Source organism: Bidens hawaiensis, unplaced genomic scaffold (assembly GCF_021521415.1).
Source record: "Bidens hawaiensis isolate Kalapana, Puna unplaced genomic scaffold, B.hawaiensis_p1.1 tig00023712_1, whole genome shotgun sequence".
Taxonomy (NCBI): Eukaryota; Viridiplantae; Streptophyta; class Magnoliopsida; order Asterales; family Asteraceae; genus Bidens; species Bidens hawaiensis.
Genome location: NW_027493727.1, coordinates 288,038 through 304,977, shown reverse-complemented (window position 1 = coordinate 304,977; position 16,940 = coordinate 288,038). Strand labels below are relative to the sequence as shown.

The following is a 16,940-nucleotide window of genomic DNA, read 5'->3' as shown; positions in this document are numbered from 1 at the left end:
ACTTATTACTTTCTAATAAGGAGTTTTTAAAAAAGAGTTTGGATTAACATAAGTCAATAAGTTGTATTTTAAAAAGTGTTTGATTTAACTTAGTGATGTAAATGACCAAAAAAGACATTTTTGTACAAGTGAATAAGTTGTTTTTAAAATTGTTTGGGTGGAATGAGTATTCTAAACCTATAAGGAGATAAGTTATCAAATCCTAACTTATTGCAAACCCATCTTTTAGCCTTGATGATAAGAAGAAACCTAAAAAGCCTTATGTGTTCCCAAACACTTTATAAACATAAAATTGACTTATTCAACCTTCAAATCATAAGTCATAAAAAGATGAAAATTAGGAATCCCCACACCTTAATTCGGTGTTATATTCTAAATAACATAAACTTATACGTACCTTTTTCTTTACGATATTAAGTTAGATTTGGTGTTTTACTTTATGCATTTTTTTTGTTATAGTATAGACTTATATTTTATAATGTAATCTTATCCAAGTGTATTCGAAAGTATAAGTCTTTGATATAGTTTGAATTTCTTGTATTTTTTACTTTTTTTTTAATTTGGTTGGTTATAAATAGGGTCCATGTGTTATTTTGAGTATATTGCAATACTATATATAGTATCATTTGTTCCCATACTTGGCATACAAATCATTTTATTCCTCCTCTAAAGTATAATGGCTTTTTACCTCCCTATTCTCACTTGCTTCATGCTCACTGTTTCTTCTTTGACCAATGGTCAACCTTCACCTGGTTTTTACCCTAGTTCCAAAGTTCCCACAATACCCTTCAATCAAGCCTATAGGAGCTTATGGGGCTCACAACACCAGCGATTCGAGCAGAACTCGCTGGTGTTGTGGCTCGACAAGTCATCAGGAAGCGGGTTCAAGTCACAAAGAGCGTATAGATCAGGCTACTTTGGGACCGCAATCAAGCTTCACCCTGGCTACACCGCAGGGGTCATTACGTCATTTTACGTATGAACTTAATCTTTACCTGTAACACAAGCAATATTACCACATGCTTGGTTATTTGCATGCATGCATGCAAAAGTTACTTGTCTTTTTGAGTTTATTTATAGCTTTGTGCTTGGATTGTTTTACAGCTTTCAAATAACGAAGATTATCCTGGGAACCATGATGAAGTTGATATCGAGTTTCTTGGCACGACGTTTGGGAAGCCATATACGTTGCAGACGAACGTATACATTAGAGGAAGCGGCGACAGAAATATCGTCGGACGGGAGGAAAAAATTCACCTGTGGTTTGATCCGACCAAAGGCTTTCATAACTATGCTATCTTGTGGAGCCCCATTGAAATCATGTAAGTTATTTAATTCCAGATATATTTGAAAACAAATAATACATGATTACTTTTGTCCGTTTCATTTCAATATTAAAAAGAACAAACAAGAAAAAGTTTTTATTTAATAAACATATCCACAATAAATGGGTCGTATATGCAGATAGGTAGTTGGAATCCCACTTTAGTTAATACATGAACCCAAACAAAACACAATATACGATATTTCTGATTGCGACATAGCTTTTTGTACGTTTGTCTTCTGTTTTGATGTAATCATTACCCTTTTTAATATAAAGTTGTAAAAAAATGCAGATTTTTTGTGGATGATGTGCCAATTAGAAGGTACCCTAGGAAAAGTGATGCCACATTTCCATCAAGGCCGATGTATGTGTACGGGTCTATATGGGATGCTTCGTCATGGGCTACTGAAAATGGTAGATACAAAGCCGATTATCGGTATCAACCCTTTTATGCTAGGTATAACAATTTCAAGCTAGGAGCTTGTGTGGCCAATTCAGCAGCATCATGTCGCCCACCATCTGGTTCTCCAGCTAGGACGGGTGGGCTGAGCCGCCAACAGGTGGCGGCGATGTTGTGGGTTCGAAAGAACTATAAGGTGTATGACTATTGTAGGGATCCGAAGAGAGACCATACTCAAACACCCGAGTGCTAGAGTTTTTGTTTTAAAGAAAATGGAAGCTTGAGATGTGTGGAAATGCTGTCCAAGCTTTCATTATTTAATTTTATTTTGTTTGTTTGTGTAATTTTGTTTTGATTTTGTGTGTAGTGTGATTTGTGAGTGGATTGTTGAAAATGATTGATGATTGTCATATTTGGAAGTTGGAACAAGAAATTATGATTTGATTTAAGAAGCCATTACTATTTTGTTTGAATTGAAACATTATATGAAAACGACTTGAAATATACTTGTTATATCTAACTCATTTAATAAACAGGATGCATTCAAATGGCTTATCTAACTCGTTTAACTAAACGCGTCTGTTTAACTAAACACGTCTATCTGTCAACACTAGGCCCGTCAACTGGTTTACTATAGCAAGTTAACTGCCAACTCTAGGTTTAACCCATTTATTACAACTCGACAACCTGTTTAAGGTCCATATATACACCTTGATTACAATCAGCCCATATATAAACCGTTTGGACAAATTAGTAAAAGTAGGTTGAGTTCGGGTTACACGTTTTATAGTTGTTTGGGCCATACAATTATAAGTGTGTTCATGATAGAGTTGATGTCTTTGACACAAACAAATAGATAGGCCGTGTTCTAGTTCAACAATTCAACTAGTTTAATATGTAAAATGTTAATCTCTCTCAAAAGTTAAAACCTTTGATTCCCTCTTCCTCTCCAAACTTTGGTTTGCAGCCCATTGGAAGACAGGCCTCTGGAGATAAAACAAAAGCCCAAAGTTGGCTACTAATTTTAAAATCAGATAGCCATGAAAGGCAAAAAACAACAACAAATAAAACTAAGTCTATAATAAAAATAATAATAAACAAATAAAACCAAAAGTGATATGGATAAAGTGAGAACAAAAAACCCATTTTTCAGCATGACCAAAAGTCCAAAACCAGGAGCAAATTGAAGTTTTGTACCCACGTGATTTGGTACATCTTTAAAATGGACCATTCCCAACCCTTTTCAAAGCGTTACTCAGCCCTACTATAAATCCTATGAAATGTTGGCTTAATATATATATAATTTAAAGTCGTAATTGACTCTTTTATGTTACAAGAAAACACATTTCTTCAATGTGTCAGTGTGTCACATGTTTAACTACATAGCACTCTATATAGCAGGATCAACCATTAAACTTGAGCGTTAAAAGTTCATGTTAGCTTCATTCGTATCACATCAAAAATTCATACGCGTATGAATTATGAAACAAGAAAACTAATGTCAAGTTGTGGAATAAGGCATATTTTTTTGTGGATGATGTGCCGATTAGAAGGTACCCTAGGAAAAGTGACGCTACACTTCCATTAAGGCCGATGCATGTATACGGGTATATATGGGTGTTGTGGGTAAAAATCCCGTTTATGTTCCTGAGTGTTGTTATCTTTCCAGCCGGGATCGCATGCATGTTTGGTATCCTTAACTTTTTATTTACTTCATTAGCGAATATATTTTGCAGGTAATCATTGGTGACTTATTAACATTAAAAGCTCATTAAATGCATGGTCAAACATCTGGGATGAACCTAGTTACGCTTATGAAGATTATCTTAATTAAATGATAATCTAAATGACCACCTATCGGCTAAAAGACTAATTCTAGATGAAGAACTAACTGCGTATAAACTAAGCTGACCAATGTCCAACGGCTAGTTTGAAGACTAAATTAATAATATTTATTGTGGCATACCAATTACTATATAAATGGGGTTATGATGAAAAAAATAAGACACTTACTACATACACACTTTTGTATTCTAGCCCTTGTTTATCACTAGTTTTCAAGTTGTAACACTTTTATATACTTATTAATAAATCTGAGACGGATATAAATCTGACTGCTGAAGTTTAGTTTTAAAGGAAATGGAAACTTGAGATGTGTGTAAATGTTGTCCAAGCTTTAATTATTAAATATCGTTTTGTTTGTTTGTAATTTTGTTTTGATTGTGTGTAGTGTGATTTGTGAGTGGATTGTTGAAATTGATTGATTATTGCCACATTTGGAACAAGAAATTATGAATTTGATGCATGAATCTCTAAATTCAAACATGATATGAAAACGACATGAAAAATTCATGTATTATTGATATATATCTCCTCCGTTTAATAAATAGGACATGTTATTTAACTCATTTAACTAAATAGGTCTATCTGTTAACCCTTTAATTTTCAAGTCAACTGATTTACTTTAGCAAGTAAACGACCAACTCTATGTTTAACTCATTTATTACAGCCCGTCAACTTATTTAATGCTCTTAGAGCATTCAAATCCCTTAATTTATCTCCAAATATATAATTACATTAAAAATCACTACATTTTATTTCTCTCATTTTTAATTAAATAATACTATTTTTAATACTTTTATCATTTCTTTCTCCTCCTTGTTCACTTATAACCACTTTTAAAACTTATTAAATAATTAATATGACGGAACATGAACTTTTCAAATATCCAGATGGATAGTAACATTTTCTATTTATTCCATTCACAACCACAACCTAATTTATGAAAAACCCCACTCACAAAAAGTAGGGGAAGGGTTGTGAATGCTATTACACCTTGATTACAATCGGCCCCATTATAACCCGTTTGGATATATTAGTTAAAACAAACACTGTTCGGTGGTTGTTTGGGTTGTACGAATTGTAAGTGTGTTTATGTTAGAGTTAATGTCTTGGTTACGAATAAATATATAGGTTGTGTTTGGTGTTCTAGTTCAACAATACAACTTGTTTAATATGTAAAATGGCAAAATGCTAATCTCTACTGTAGAATTGTTGAACTTAGACTACGTTCGATTCTTTTTTCCTCTCAAAACTTAGGCTTGCACTTTGTAGCCCATTGGAGGGCAGGCCCGTAGATATAAGACCAAAGCCCAAAGTTGGCAAGCAATACTCCAAGAAAGGCAGGGATGGAATGATTTATTACGTATGAATGAAAAACAGTGTTTGGTTGCTCAATAAAATAAAATCATTCATTGCACATGGAATCTCATTCTATCAAAACCATTTTCTTTCCACCCCCTTCTTTTTTTCATTTCATTTCTTATTCACATACTTTCTCAACACCACCACCACATAACAACCACCACCACCACCACTACCTGACCGCCACTGTCGTCATCACCACCACCACCACCTTCGCCGCCGCAAACATCGCAATCATTGTCACACCCGCCGCCTGACCATCATCACCACCACCATTGTCGTTGCCTGACCACCACCACCATCGCCTCCACCCTACCATTGTCATCACTATCAATGCAACCACTGCCCCTGCCGCCTGACCGCCACCACAACCACCTTCGTCACCGCCACCACCGTCGCCATTGCCGTTTTTTTTTATTCTATTAAAAAAATATTTTGATATGAGTGTTTTTTTTTATTTCTGTTTCATTTCTATAAATTTTTTGAATACCAAACAACATAAAATAATAATTTTATTTCATTTTAATAGGTTAATCAAACAAGACAAATGAATGACAATGATTCATTCTATTCTCTTGTTCATTTCATTCATTCTTCTATTTCATTGCTCCTTCATTACATTACCTCTAATCAAACGTTACCTTAAAAAAATTGCCAAACGTGAGATAGATCAAAGTGAGAACAGAAAAAACATTTTCCAGCATGACCAAAAGTCCAAAACCAAAAGCAAATTGAAGTTACCCACGGGATTTGGTGAAGTGATTCATTGTAATTAATAATTACACCCATTTGGTGCATCATTTAAAATGGACCATTCCCCAACCCGTTTTTAAGTTTTTAACGCGTTACTCAACCAAATATATATCCTATAAAATTATGATTACAAACTCTAAAAATTGTAATTCATACTCTCTTACAACAAAAGATGTCCGTCGCACGTGTGAACAAGTATGTAACACTCTAGATTTTTAGAAAATATTCAAAATATGAATCCCGATTTTTTTTTCTTTTACTCAGATTTTAAACAAACATACGTCCCTTGTAGTGACATCACCAAAGTTCAAAGTTTATAAAAGATAATTTTATATTTTTATCGTATACAAAATAAACTATGTTTATCATATATTACCATTAAACCAAAACAGTTTGAGTTTAACGAGTTTTACAAAAGACTAACATTACTACATTAGCTTTTCCAACGAGACTTATCCTTCAATCAACCAATGAGTTTTACAAAAGAATGACATTAGCTTTTCCAATCAAGACTGGTCCTTTGATCAACCAAATTTGACGTTAACTTTTCTGATGAAAGTATTCATGATAATTATAAGTTAGCTTTGCTAAGTGTAACATCCCGTTTTCTAGTTTCGGCTAATAAATGAAAATACGAGTTATTATGAGTCGTGCTAATGTTGGGTAAATGGATATGGGTTATGGACCTGGGTTAGGAAAGAAAGAAGGAAAGACCATGAGCTTAAGCCCATGATCCATAAAATATATAAACCATAATCACCACTTAATTCCTCATTTTACACATATTCCATACACCACCAAACACACACTTAAGCTTTCTCTCTTGTTCTTCCTTTCTCTAAACCGAAACCAAGAAGGAAACCGAGCACTGACCCGAGGTAATACTAGTATGATGTTTTATTAGCTTAAACCCGTTAGATATAATCGCGTAACGACGAGCCGAACCCGTTAAACCGTTTAAGTCACGAGATCCAAATGGAATCGGGTATAAACCGAACCTAAGATGAGCGTTAGGGATCGCTCTAGCTCAGATCTGGATCAAACGAGACGAAAAACGGTGAAAAACTGTGAAAAACGAGCTAGATCTCGTTTTTCCGGCACGGCGGCGCCGGAAAGGCGGCTGAACATTTAATGATGTCAGAGAATGTTTCTGACATTCTCTGACCTAACCCTAACGGAGAGTTAACGAACTAGGGGTAATTCCTTAAGTTGATTCGCTGAGGAAACATAACGAACTAGCCTTAGTTCGCGTTCAGATTCGTTAAGGAAAAGATAACGAATTAACCCCCAATTCGTTATAGTCATTCGTTAAGGAGATAAAGAATTAGAAGGTCAAATTCGTTCGCTGGACTGATTTGCTATGTGGACTGATTCGTTATATGGACCGATTCGTCAAAGGTCCAGTTCGTTAGAGAGTTCAATTCGCTGCAATGACCAGCTCGTTGAGACAAACCAATTCGTTAAGAGCCCAGTAACGAACTGAAGTTTGATAAATGTCAGAACAGTCCCTTGACTTATAAAATAATGAATTAATTACAAATAAGCCCTTGAACTTTGAGTTAGCGAATTAATAATAAATTAAAATCGTTAAGGAGATAACGAATTAGAAGGTCAAATTCGTTACCTGGACTGATTTGCTATGTGGACTGATTCGTTATATGGACCGATTCGTCAAAGGTCCAGTTCGTTAGAGAGTTCAATTCGCTGCAATGACCAGCTCGTTGAGACAAACCAATTCGTTAAGAGCCCAGTAACGAACTAGAAGTTTGATAAATGTCAGAACAGTCCCTTGACTTATAAAAGAATGAATGAATTACAAATAAGCCCTTGAACTTTGAGTTAGCGAATTAATAATAAATTAAAATCCTAATGGAAAATTTGTTACAAATAAGCTCGACCCCAGCCAGGGGCTCTGCCCCTTGGACCCTGCTAGGGGCTGCCGCCCCTAGACCCCGCTGCTAGGGGCGCTGCCCCCGGACTCCGTTCGTTGAGGGTAATAATTAAGAATAGAAAGACGATATAAGTAGTCATAGTTAATTGATACGTGTAATTGTTATACAGTTAGTCGTGCACAGCTCAAAAAAGGAATTACCATAAACGGTGAACGTAACCGACTTCAGGTGAGTTTCTAGCCCCATTCCTTGTTATGTTTTCGGGGCTGTGTGCATACTCGATGTGATTAGTTAATACATTTATCCTAAGTGATAAGTGTATGCCATATGTGTATTATGTGAAATGTATGAATGGTTTCTTGTCGGTACATGAACGATCTTCGGAATTGCATGTACTGTCAGGAAATGGTTGATATTATATGTATGTTGTAAAATGAAGAATGAATGATGTATGTGTGAAACTTAAGATTATGTATATAGAAAGTATGTTAAAAGAGGTATGGAAGAAAGGGTACCGGACCCTAATAATATCCGAGGATGGAGGGCACCGGACCCTAATAATATCCGAGGATGGAGGGCGAATGCTCTTTATAACGTATGGTTAGTTATGTATATGTATGAAAGATTGATGGACAGGTTAAGTATGTAATGCGTACCTATGGACACGTGTATGTGTATGTAAAGTAAGTTATATAATTAACTAGAACTCACTCAGCGTAGCTGACTTTTAGTATGCACGCAGGCTAATAGGCTGAGGCAGCTCGCTTGATGAGGACACATGGCAGAAGAATAAGAGTCTGACATCTGAAGACTTAAAAGACGCTTTAGTATTTATATTTGAATAGAAAGACAATATGTTTTATTATGACAAGTTATGGATTTATATGTAATGTTTTATGAATGTTTTATTATTCCGTGAAATTTTTAATTAACTCTGATAAAGAACTGTGTTTATGAGTAAATCCAACACCAAAGTAGGGCTACCGGTAACGAGGCCTTACACTAAGTACATAAATAGTGGCAACACTTGGACGAAAATGCCGGAATTGGGGTGACTCAAAATGTATTAAAAGCACAAGCAGGGGGGCTCAAATTTTCAGTTGAAACGAGTAAATCTACACTACATATAAAAATCTTCGGATGAAAAATCAAGTAAATTTACAATACTGCGCAAAAAAACAGAATGAGCGAGGCAACCCCTGGCCCTCACTATACTTCGCGACCTTTGAAACTCGCAATCTCAATCTTGTGTATTTTAATCCTTTGGGACTCGAATCCTTAAGTAAACACATATCAACCCCTTTCGAACTTGTATCTACATTCAACCCAACTAACAAATCTTTGTAATCCATATCCACTTATGCACATGTTATGAACATATATAATTTACGCATGTATACTTTCAGAACGTCAAAGCTTAATATACTTACGTTTCGCCTTTTAGATGGAACATGCTTCTTCAAGTTTGACAAATTGTTTTCGTAGTTGCATGTATACTTTCTATATTGATGCTACATGCTTCTTCAACTTTAAAAAATTCTTCTAGCTCTTGGACAAATCAAGATTCTAACATAAAAATAACAAGTGCATCCATAGTGGGGTCAAATACCAATCATATATATTTCTTTACCATTTAGTTTTTTCTTTAATATAAAAATATAACAAATAGTTATAATGGACTTCAACCACTATTCATAAAATAAATAAATAAAAAGTCTTCACGTATACTTGACATTAGATGCGACATAAAAAACGGTTATTTTTAGCCCTTTAACCATGACAAATATTTGACTTGGTTATAGTGGTTTAGCTCAATACTTTATATACTTCTTCACACATCCAAATCTGCCGGTTAGAATTCAAATCAACCTTCAAAATATATTTAGACATTAAATCAAATTAACAATTACTTGTCTTCTAGCTCCTTTCATATTTTTAATAACACGACTCACTTTTTATTTGATATGTTTTTAAACCACTTGCAATACTTCTCCTTAAAATCATTATAAAAACGTGGCTACAAGACACCCAACATTTCTTCTCTCAATTGTAAAACACAAATTTGGTATCATCCAATTCACCTCACGAAACGTAACAACATATATCCCACGGCTAAAACGTATGTCACCATCATATACATTGTGGACCACCGTACGATATAGCCCAACCAAAACTTCTCACCCCATGCAATAACCTTCACACCCGCCCACCTCCACCAATCACCTCCTGCCACGTCAGCCACAACCCACACCATATAACAACAAAACTTGCCAGCAAGGCCTCCAATTGGCAACCACTGGCCCACTTACGCGGCTGCACAAAATTCAGGTGTCTTGTTCCAATCACATCCAGCTGTACTCAAACATCATTTCCACGTTGGCACTTCAGATTCCAATAACACTTTCCACATGTCAACACCGCATTGGCTCCAAACCATCACAATACTTTTTTTTTCTTTTTCCTGTTAACGACAAATATTATTTCTACTTCAACCCTGAAACTCGTCTCTGATTAAACCTGCTCACAATATTTGACAACGCAGCGATAATATGCCACGCAACGTCACCTTCCTCTACCTCATCATGGTACAATAATGCCTGCCGAACTTTCGGGTCCCACAACCTTTCCTGAATCAACGACAGATTCGTCACCGCCACATCATCAAGAATCCCGGCCAACTGCCCTACATCTTTCTCCGCCACTGTCAGCGATATCTCTGGCCATGGTACCGCAAACTCCAACGGCAACCGAATCCCATCGGCAATAATCACCGGCACGCACCCCAATGCTGCCGCTTCAACAATCCGCGGGCTCCACGGCGCCCATCCACGTGGACACAAACAGAAAACCGACCTTACAATTTCCGACTGGTATCCATCAAAACGATGCCGTTTTAAGTAAAACCGTTTGTTCTTTCCGAACTTGCGCAATATCTCCGTTCTCACACGCCTAACAAAATTAATGAAAGTAAAAGTCAAATTTCAATATTCAAAAATGAATTAATAATTCAAAAGTCAAAATGAATTGATTGTGACCTGCCGTAAAACTGCCCACTAACGTTTTTAGGGTGGACTTCCATTTTGCCCCTAAAAAACGCAAATATATCACGACGACCGTTGACCGGATACTGCATTAATGTTGACTTAATTTTTTCCGGCGAGACATAGGGCGGAATAACCACATGCTCCACATCTTGACACGGGTGACGGTGTTTAACACCGAACGTCTGTAATATTATCGAGTTTTTCATAAATTCTGGTATCCCGTTAGCCATAGCTTTATCTTCCTGTAACATGAGAAATTATTATTCATAAGGTTTCAGTTACAAGTTTTCAACAGAATAAAATCTTCTGGCAGGTTTATAAAACTATGCATTAGAATCAAATAAAATCAGCTCTTAATGTAGAAAAACATAGTTATAATAATTATATTAACACTACAATAACTGTTACCCCTTGGATTAAAAAAAATTGTTACACTACTTCATTTATTGTAACGTGATAATAATATTAATAATATTAATGCTAGTTAAAACAGTTTTTGAATAACTATAGTAATTACGATATAAAAAATTATGATTACGCTATAAGTTTTTGAATAAAATTATGTATTACTATGCTATTTCATTTGGTTGAAGCGATATTATAATAACCCGAGTTAAAACAATTTTTAATGTAAACAAACAGATAACCAGAGAAATTATTATTACTCGTCACCTTTTTAAACCAAATTATTTACTTACATGCTACTAAATTTTGATGTAGGGTGATAATACTAACCCTAGTAAACGGTTTTTAACGTAAAAATGTACAAATAACTATAGTAATTATATGATTATTACTCCAGTTGAAAACTATAGCGTAATCATAATTACGGTACCGCGCTCTTAACCATTTATTTGTACACGTCTCGTGATTACATCTACTTGTACCGAACCCGAAAACGATTACCATGGCATGAAAACAAGCTCCATGATCATGCGAAGCCACAAACACATGGTCCGCCCCATTACTCCGATTCCAAAATGAATACTCCGACGAGATAACCTCCACCACAGACGCAACAACCGCTCGTGCGTGACCAATAACCGGAAACCCATTACGCCCACCAAAGTCACACGACACGTAGACCGGAACAAAGAACAAGTCCGCCTCGGACATGTCAAACGTCCGTACACCGCTGTTCATCAACGCCTTGTGAATCGCAACCTCCGACGCAAACAAATGACTCCCACATCGTTCGTTGGTTAACCAATCCGCATTGTACCTCGATGGAAGCTCGTATATGTATGTCTTCAACTTCAATTCGTTTAATATACCTGCAAAACGAATGACGTCAGCAAGAATTGAATTTATTTATTATTATTATAATTTGTAACGAACCGTGGGGTTGTTGGAGGAAGGATTCGGAGATGATGTTTGAAACGACGTCGGACTGAGAGACTAAGGTTGTGCGTAATGGGTTTGTGGTGGGTTGATTGTGTATTAAGATGATGAATGTTATGAAGAAGAAAGAAGATATTATTAATAACACCCAGATGATGAATTTGAAGAATCTGGGTCTGTGTTTGTTTCGTAATAGCTTCTTTATCTTTTTCATTTGGTTGAATTTGAAGAATATTATTATTATTATTATTATTATTATTATTATTTTTAATGGATGGATGTTTGTGTTGTTGGTTTGTTGCAGGTCAGGTGTAGAGAGAGAGAGTATGAACAAATTTAAAACTAGATAGAGGAGGTTGAAATGACTAAATTGCCCTTGAGGATGGATTTGAGTGTTTTACTGTGGGGAAGAATTGGTTGGGGTATTTTGGGAAGAAGAAAGTATGTGGGCATTGAACGGATCAAGAAAGTGGAGTCTGAAAAGTTGTTTAATAACAGCTGGTTTTGCATTTTTGCATTGAAATATAATAAATTAAATAATTGGTTTAGGAAATAAGATTAATATTTTTGTTTCAAAAGTTGAGTAATTTTAAATGAAATTAATGTGTATAAAATTGTTTTAAACCAAAGAAGAAATTAAATTAGTTTTGTTTGAATTTGTGAAGTGTACAAGATACGAGTAATTTAATAAAGTTGAACAGTGTTAACTATATAAAAGAAATAAATAAATGTGTATAGGTTTATTTAAATTGTAGCAGGTTGTGAATCATTTAATAAATGATGTAAAAAGTCTAAAAAGGTACTGTAATCAATAAATAAGATTTTAAAAGAGTATGATGAGATGGTGCTTTCTTGATATGAATAGGGTGCATGCATGTTTAAAGGTTTACAGATGGTAAATTCAAGGTTCGTTGTTAACATTTATGGTGGATTAAGTGCATATTTGAAGTTAGGTCTTCGGTTTATACATATATTAAATGTTAAGAAATTAGAAGTTTACATGTTAAATGGGAGCATCATTTTTAGATAGATATGTCAATGAACTTGTGGTAGACTTATAAGGAAAAGACTTTGTTTTAATGATATCGGGTGATGATGGGAAACTAGGCGAGTATGTGATGTTCACTTGTTGGATCATTGAACTGAACGAGTTTTATCTCACTGAACTGTCGTGCTTTCCAGCGAGTGTTTACGGACGCTGGCATTAGGTGAGGGATTTCCCATGATCGAAAGACGAGTGTGTCCCGATGTAATGAATTTAATCAGTACCTCATTTGAAGAATTCGTTGGACGTTAAAAAATACTATTGAGATGTGCATCAGAGCATTCAAATCTCACTCTCTAAAACTACTATATCTATAAATTATATTGAAATTGTAACCAAAGTGTCTAATGTACCCCGCATCTCAAAGTCAAATCTCTATAATTACTATAAATACGTAAAAATAACTATACATATATGTTTTAGAGAAATTAAATTTCTACTCTATTTATAGAGACACAAAGTCAAATCTTTATAAAGTATGTTATGTACATAGAAAATAATAAACTAAGCTTAGGTAAGTATGATAAAGACCGAGAACACGATGTGTGAGGTTTTTAAAAATTCAACAAATTTTTGAGAAATTTTTCTTTTCATAAGTTGTATAAATAGAGATATGGTTATCACAATCAAATAATTTATTATAAAGTTTAAGTTATATTGTTATATAAATTAAGTTGTTTTTAGAGTCCTATTCAAGTGTTTATTTCATGTCATTCTCAAAATATATAAATTAATTTGTTATTGTGAGTCCTATTCAAGCACCTACTTCGTATGTCATCCTCAAAAGTTTGAAGAAAAATATAGGGTTTTTTCAATTTATTCCTCCGTCGCATTCCTTAAAATAGAGATAAACTTTGGCGAAGTTTATCTCCTTCACGAAGTTTACAGTTAGGATTGAAAACGATTTTACCTGACAAGTTTCAAATTCAACATATATGATGAACTGTGAAGACGCTCTGAAAACTTTTGAACTTACATACGTAATCGGTTGTGCAGGTTATCGAAAAGCTCCTGAGGGAGATGAAACGAGATCGAATGTTTCTTTGTTAATGATCTTGATAAATAGAGAATTTAACATGAATCATGGATGCTTTTAATAAAATGTCCATAGAAATGTTTAGCCCATTTTGATTCTCATTATAAACAGACCACATGTGAGAGTCCAATATATTTATCGTTGGGTTTTTAAAACCCAATAAGTAGAGGGCCCAAAGAGAAAATAGCGATAGATGTCAAAATGAAAAATACATGTTTTTTTTATATTTCTATTTCAGTATTTATTTTATTTTAAGCTTTGCACCCACCGCAGACATAACAACAAAAAGGTGTTATTACATTTGACTTGTTTATACCCTTATATTTATATTTATGTGTTGTAGAACTTAAAAAAATTAACATATTGTAAGTTTGTAGCACAACCATCTCTGTTATCAAGTAATGTTATCAGTGTTCTCTTTAGAGCTTGCGATTTTATTTTTGTTACTGTAGAGCTTTAATATCATCCACAACCATTACATTCAAGACGGGTTGCTGATATTTAATATTAGATATTTAATATTAGACATTCCATATTAATATATCATATCTTTTGTCAACCATTAGCATTGAATTTATCTAGGGTGTTAATAGGGTTACGGATTCAGACTTATTATAATTTAATTATAAGAAAACGATATCTAATGTTATATGTACTATTGTACTAAGCTTACCTAAAATTAGCCATGACTGAAAGGTCGTAAGAAGTGATTATTTTATACATATATGATGATAAAATATGAATATAAACATATATACTATTTTTTTATTTGTTGTGCATAACTTATGTTGTATTATATTGGGTCCGCAGATGACATTACTTTTGTCTATATTTGTAAGTAAACATTTTAAACATTTAATAAAAGAAAATGTAAACTATGTATAGAAATAGTTATTTTGTTGCATTGTCAAGCATTTGAAATAAAATTACTCAAAAGCCTTTTAACATCATTATCTAATAAATATTTGTATACGTCTATTTTATATTATTTAGTAATGTTGTCAACTACTACTAATTACTTTGTTAAGCATACCACCAAAAGTCAATTGGTATAATAGTAAGCGCCATGGCTTTCCTTACGGAAAGTTGTGAGTTTGAGTCTCATTCATAACAAAGATGTCATACGTGAGTCAGAGAGTTTACCACAGTGAACTTCCAGACAGTGGGTTTCCTCTAGAATTAGTGGTTAGCTGGGCCACCAACGTTGTCTGAGATTGCGGTGAGAGTGGGCTTTGCCAACGGGTGTGCCCGAGTGGCCGGGCTTTGTTAGTCATTCAAAAAAGAGAAAGTTTATTAAACATACCAGATAGACCACATGGGGGCGGTATACCCAAGTACCCACTTAACAATAAACGAATAGGATGATGGCAACTCAAGTCAACCAAAACCATACCAATTACAACCTATGGAGTTCACCCAAGTATATATACTCGATCCAACTACTTGGCTAGCTACTTGATAAACCTGGGGTGGTGTGCTAGGGGTACTTGACTACTTGGCCAAAGTACATAGACCCTCCAACTAAACTGCTGTTATGTATCACCAAACTAATTAGGCTCCACGTTTGCATGCATTAGTAGTTGTTTGTTTTAAGCATTTCACATTCTAGTAGTGGGTCATATTAAGTAGGTTAGTGACTTAGTGGGTTAGTTAGTTTTGTAATTCCATGGGTAATGTAAGGCTATTTATAAAGTCATCAGTATCTCGATTAGGATTATGAATGAAGAATATCAATTAGTCTCAATTTTCTCTCTATTTGCTAATCTGGATTCCCGTCTATTTTCTTTGGCCAACGATTAATTGTTGGAACCACATCAACCCCCTCCACCCTTATGAGAATATTTAGTTGTTACCGTTGTCTAATACTAGATCTTATATTCTACCTATACTAAACTAGAAAAACCGAAATAACTACTCATTTCATTTCACCACGGTAGTCAAAATTAGATCTAAGAAAATTCATCAAGTATCAGTTTGAGACAATTACTAAAGGTTTTAGAGACATAACGGTGCACTTAACGTAAATCAAAACTCACATAACAAAAAAAAATTATAACTCACAAGACAAATTTTGGGCATATTGCAATTAGGTAATTCTACCATGTATACTTGTCCAGAAGTCATATAATTCACATAATTTGGAGTCATTTATACATTTGTGAGAATTGTAGAGCTTAATATCATAACTGAAAAAATTAAAGTTCTCAAACATTACAAAGGGAAGGACCCAATGTAAAAGACTTGTGAAGTTGTGATGGTGGTGGAAACTTGTGAAGATCAGATTACTTTTTTATGATATGATTTCGAATCATGAGTGTAGATATCACTTTATGCACCTCATATTTATACTAAAAGCTTATATTAAGTTTCTTATTTTTAAAAATAATTTAACAACTAAAGTTTTGAACTTTTATGAAGTTTCCAATCTTATGTTCATTTGGATAAGTAAATGAGGGCTCTCTACGTAAAATTTTATGCTTAACTTGTGTGAAGAACAAATATGTGTCTATGTTACTAAAGATAGAGATGTGGCTTGAGATAGTGAAGAACAACATATAAGATACCTCCATGAAAAACAAATGAAGAGGCGTATATTTAAGTTACGTAAAGACCATATAAAGATCGAGGCTTGTGTATCCATCCATACACGCGTATTTGCATTTGTGTTTAACTAGTAGCTCACACGGCGCGTTGCGTCGAGAATGTCTGTAAAACCCGAGCGATTGTAAAACCCAAGCGTTGTCAATCACGGGTGTTAAGGCGGTAAAAGTCGAGCGTTGGTAAAACCCGAGCATTGTCAATTCCTGGCGTTGAGACATGAGTAGACGCAGATTTGGTTGGTCTCCGTCACATTTTTATGTATCATAACTAAACCAACAACAAATTTGGCATTGTGTCCTT

General features: G+C 34.6%; 2 protein-coding genes across 2 annotated transcripts; one reads left to right on the top strand and one right to left on the bottom strand.

The window, feature by feature from the left end:
* The first annotated feature begins 634 nt into the window (after positions 1-634).
* Positions 635-2,050, top strand: LOC143567921 (xyloglucan endotransglucosylase/hydrolase protein 31-like). The gene is made up of 3 exons (XM_077054197.1): positions 635-976; positions 1,105-1,322; positions 1,617-2,050. The coding sequence occupies exons 1-3, from the start codon at positions 677-679 to the stop codon at positions 1,975-1,977; spliced, it is 879 nt and encodes a 292-aa protein (XP_076910312.1). The 5' UTR covers positions 635-676; the 3' UTR covers positions 1,978-2,050.
* An 8,006-nt stretch (positions 2,051-10,056) lies between these two features.
* Positions 10,057-13,182, bottom strand: LOC143567929 (putative glucuronoxylan glucuronosyltransferase F8H). The gene is made up of 4 exons (XM_077054205.1): positions 13,152-13,182; positions 11,524-11,891; positions 10,609-10,859; positions 10,057-10,522 (listed from the first exon to the last, which is right to left on the bottom strand). Exons 1-4 carry the CDS (start codon positions 13,180-13,182, stop codon positions 10,057-10,059), a joined length of 1,116 nt encoding a protein of 371 aa, XP_076910320.1.
* Positions 13,183-16,940: the final 3,758 nt, after the last annotated feature.

What these genes read in the sequence shown, in the direction of transcription:
- LOC143567929 (XM_077054205.1), bottom strand. Translation starts at nt 13,182, where the DNA reads ATGGGAAATCCCTCACCTAATGCCAGCGTCC. An exon ending in CTCACCTAATGCCAGCGTCC is followed by an intron (nt 11,892 to 13,151) that starts GTAAACACTCGC and finishes TTCGTTTTGCAG; the next exon opens with GTATATTAAACGAATTGAAG. An exon ending in GAGCTTGTTTTCATGCCATG is followed by an intron (nt 10,860 to 11,523) that starts GTAATCGTTTTC and finishes CTCATGTTACAG; the next exon opens with GAAGATAAAGCTATGGCTAA.
- LOC143567921 (XM_077054197.1), top strand. Translation starts at nt 677, where the DNA reads ATGGCTTTTTACCTCCCTATTCTCACTTGCTTCATGCTCACTGTTTCT. An exon ending in GGGTCATTACGTCATTTTAC is followed by an intron (nt 977 to 1,104) that starts GTATGAACTTAA and finishes ATTGTTTTACAG; the next exon opens with CTTTCAAATAACGAAGATTA. An exon ending in TGGAGCCCCATTGAAATCAT is followed by an intron (nt 1,323 to 1,616) that starts GTAAGTTATTTA and finishes AAAAAAATGCAG; the next exon opens with ATTTTTTGTGGATGATGTGC.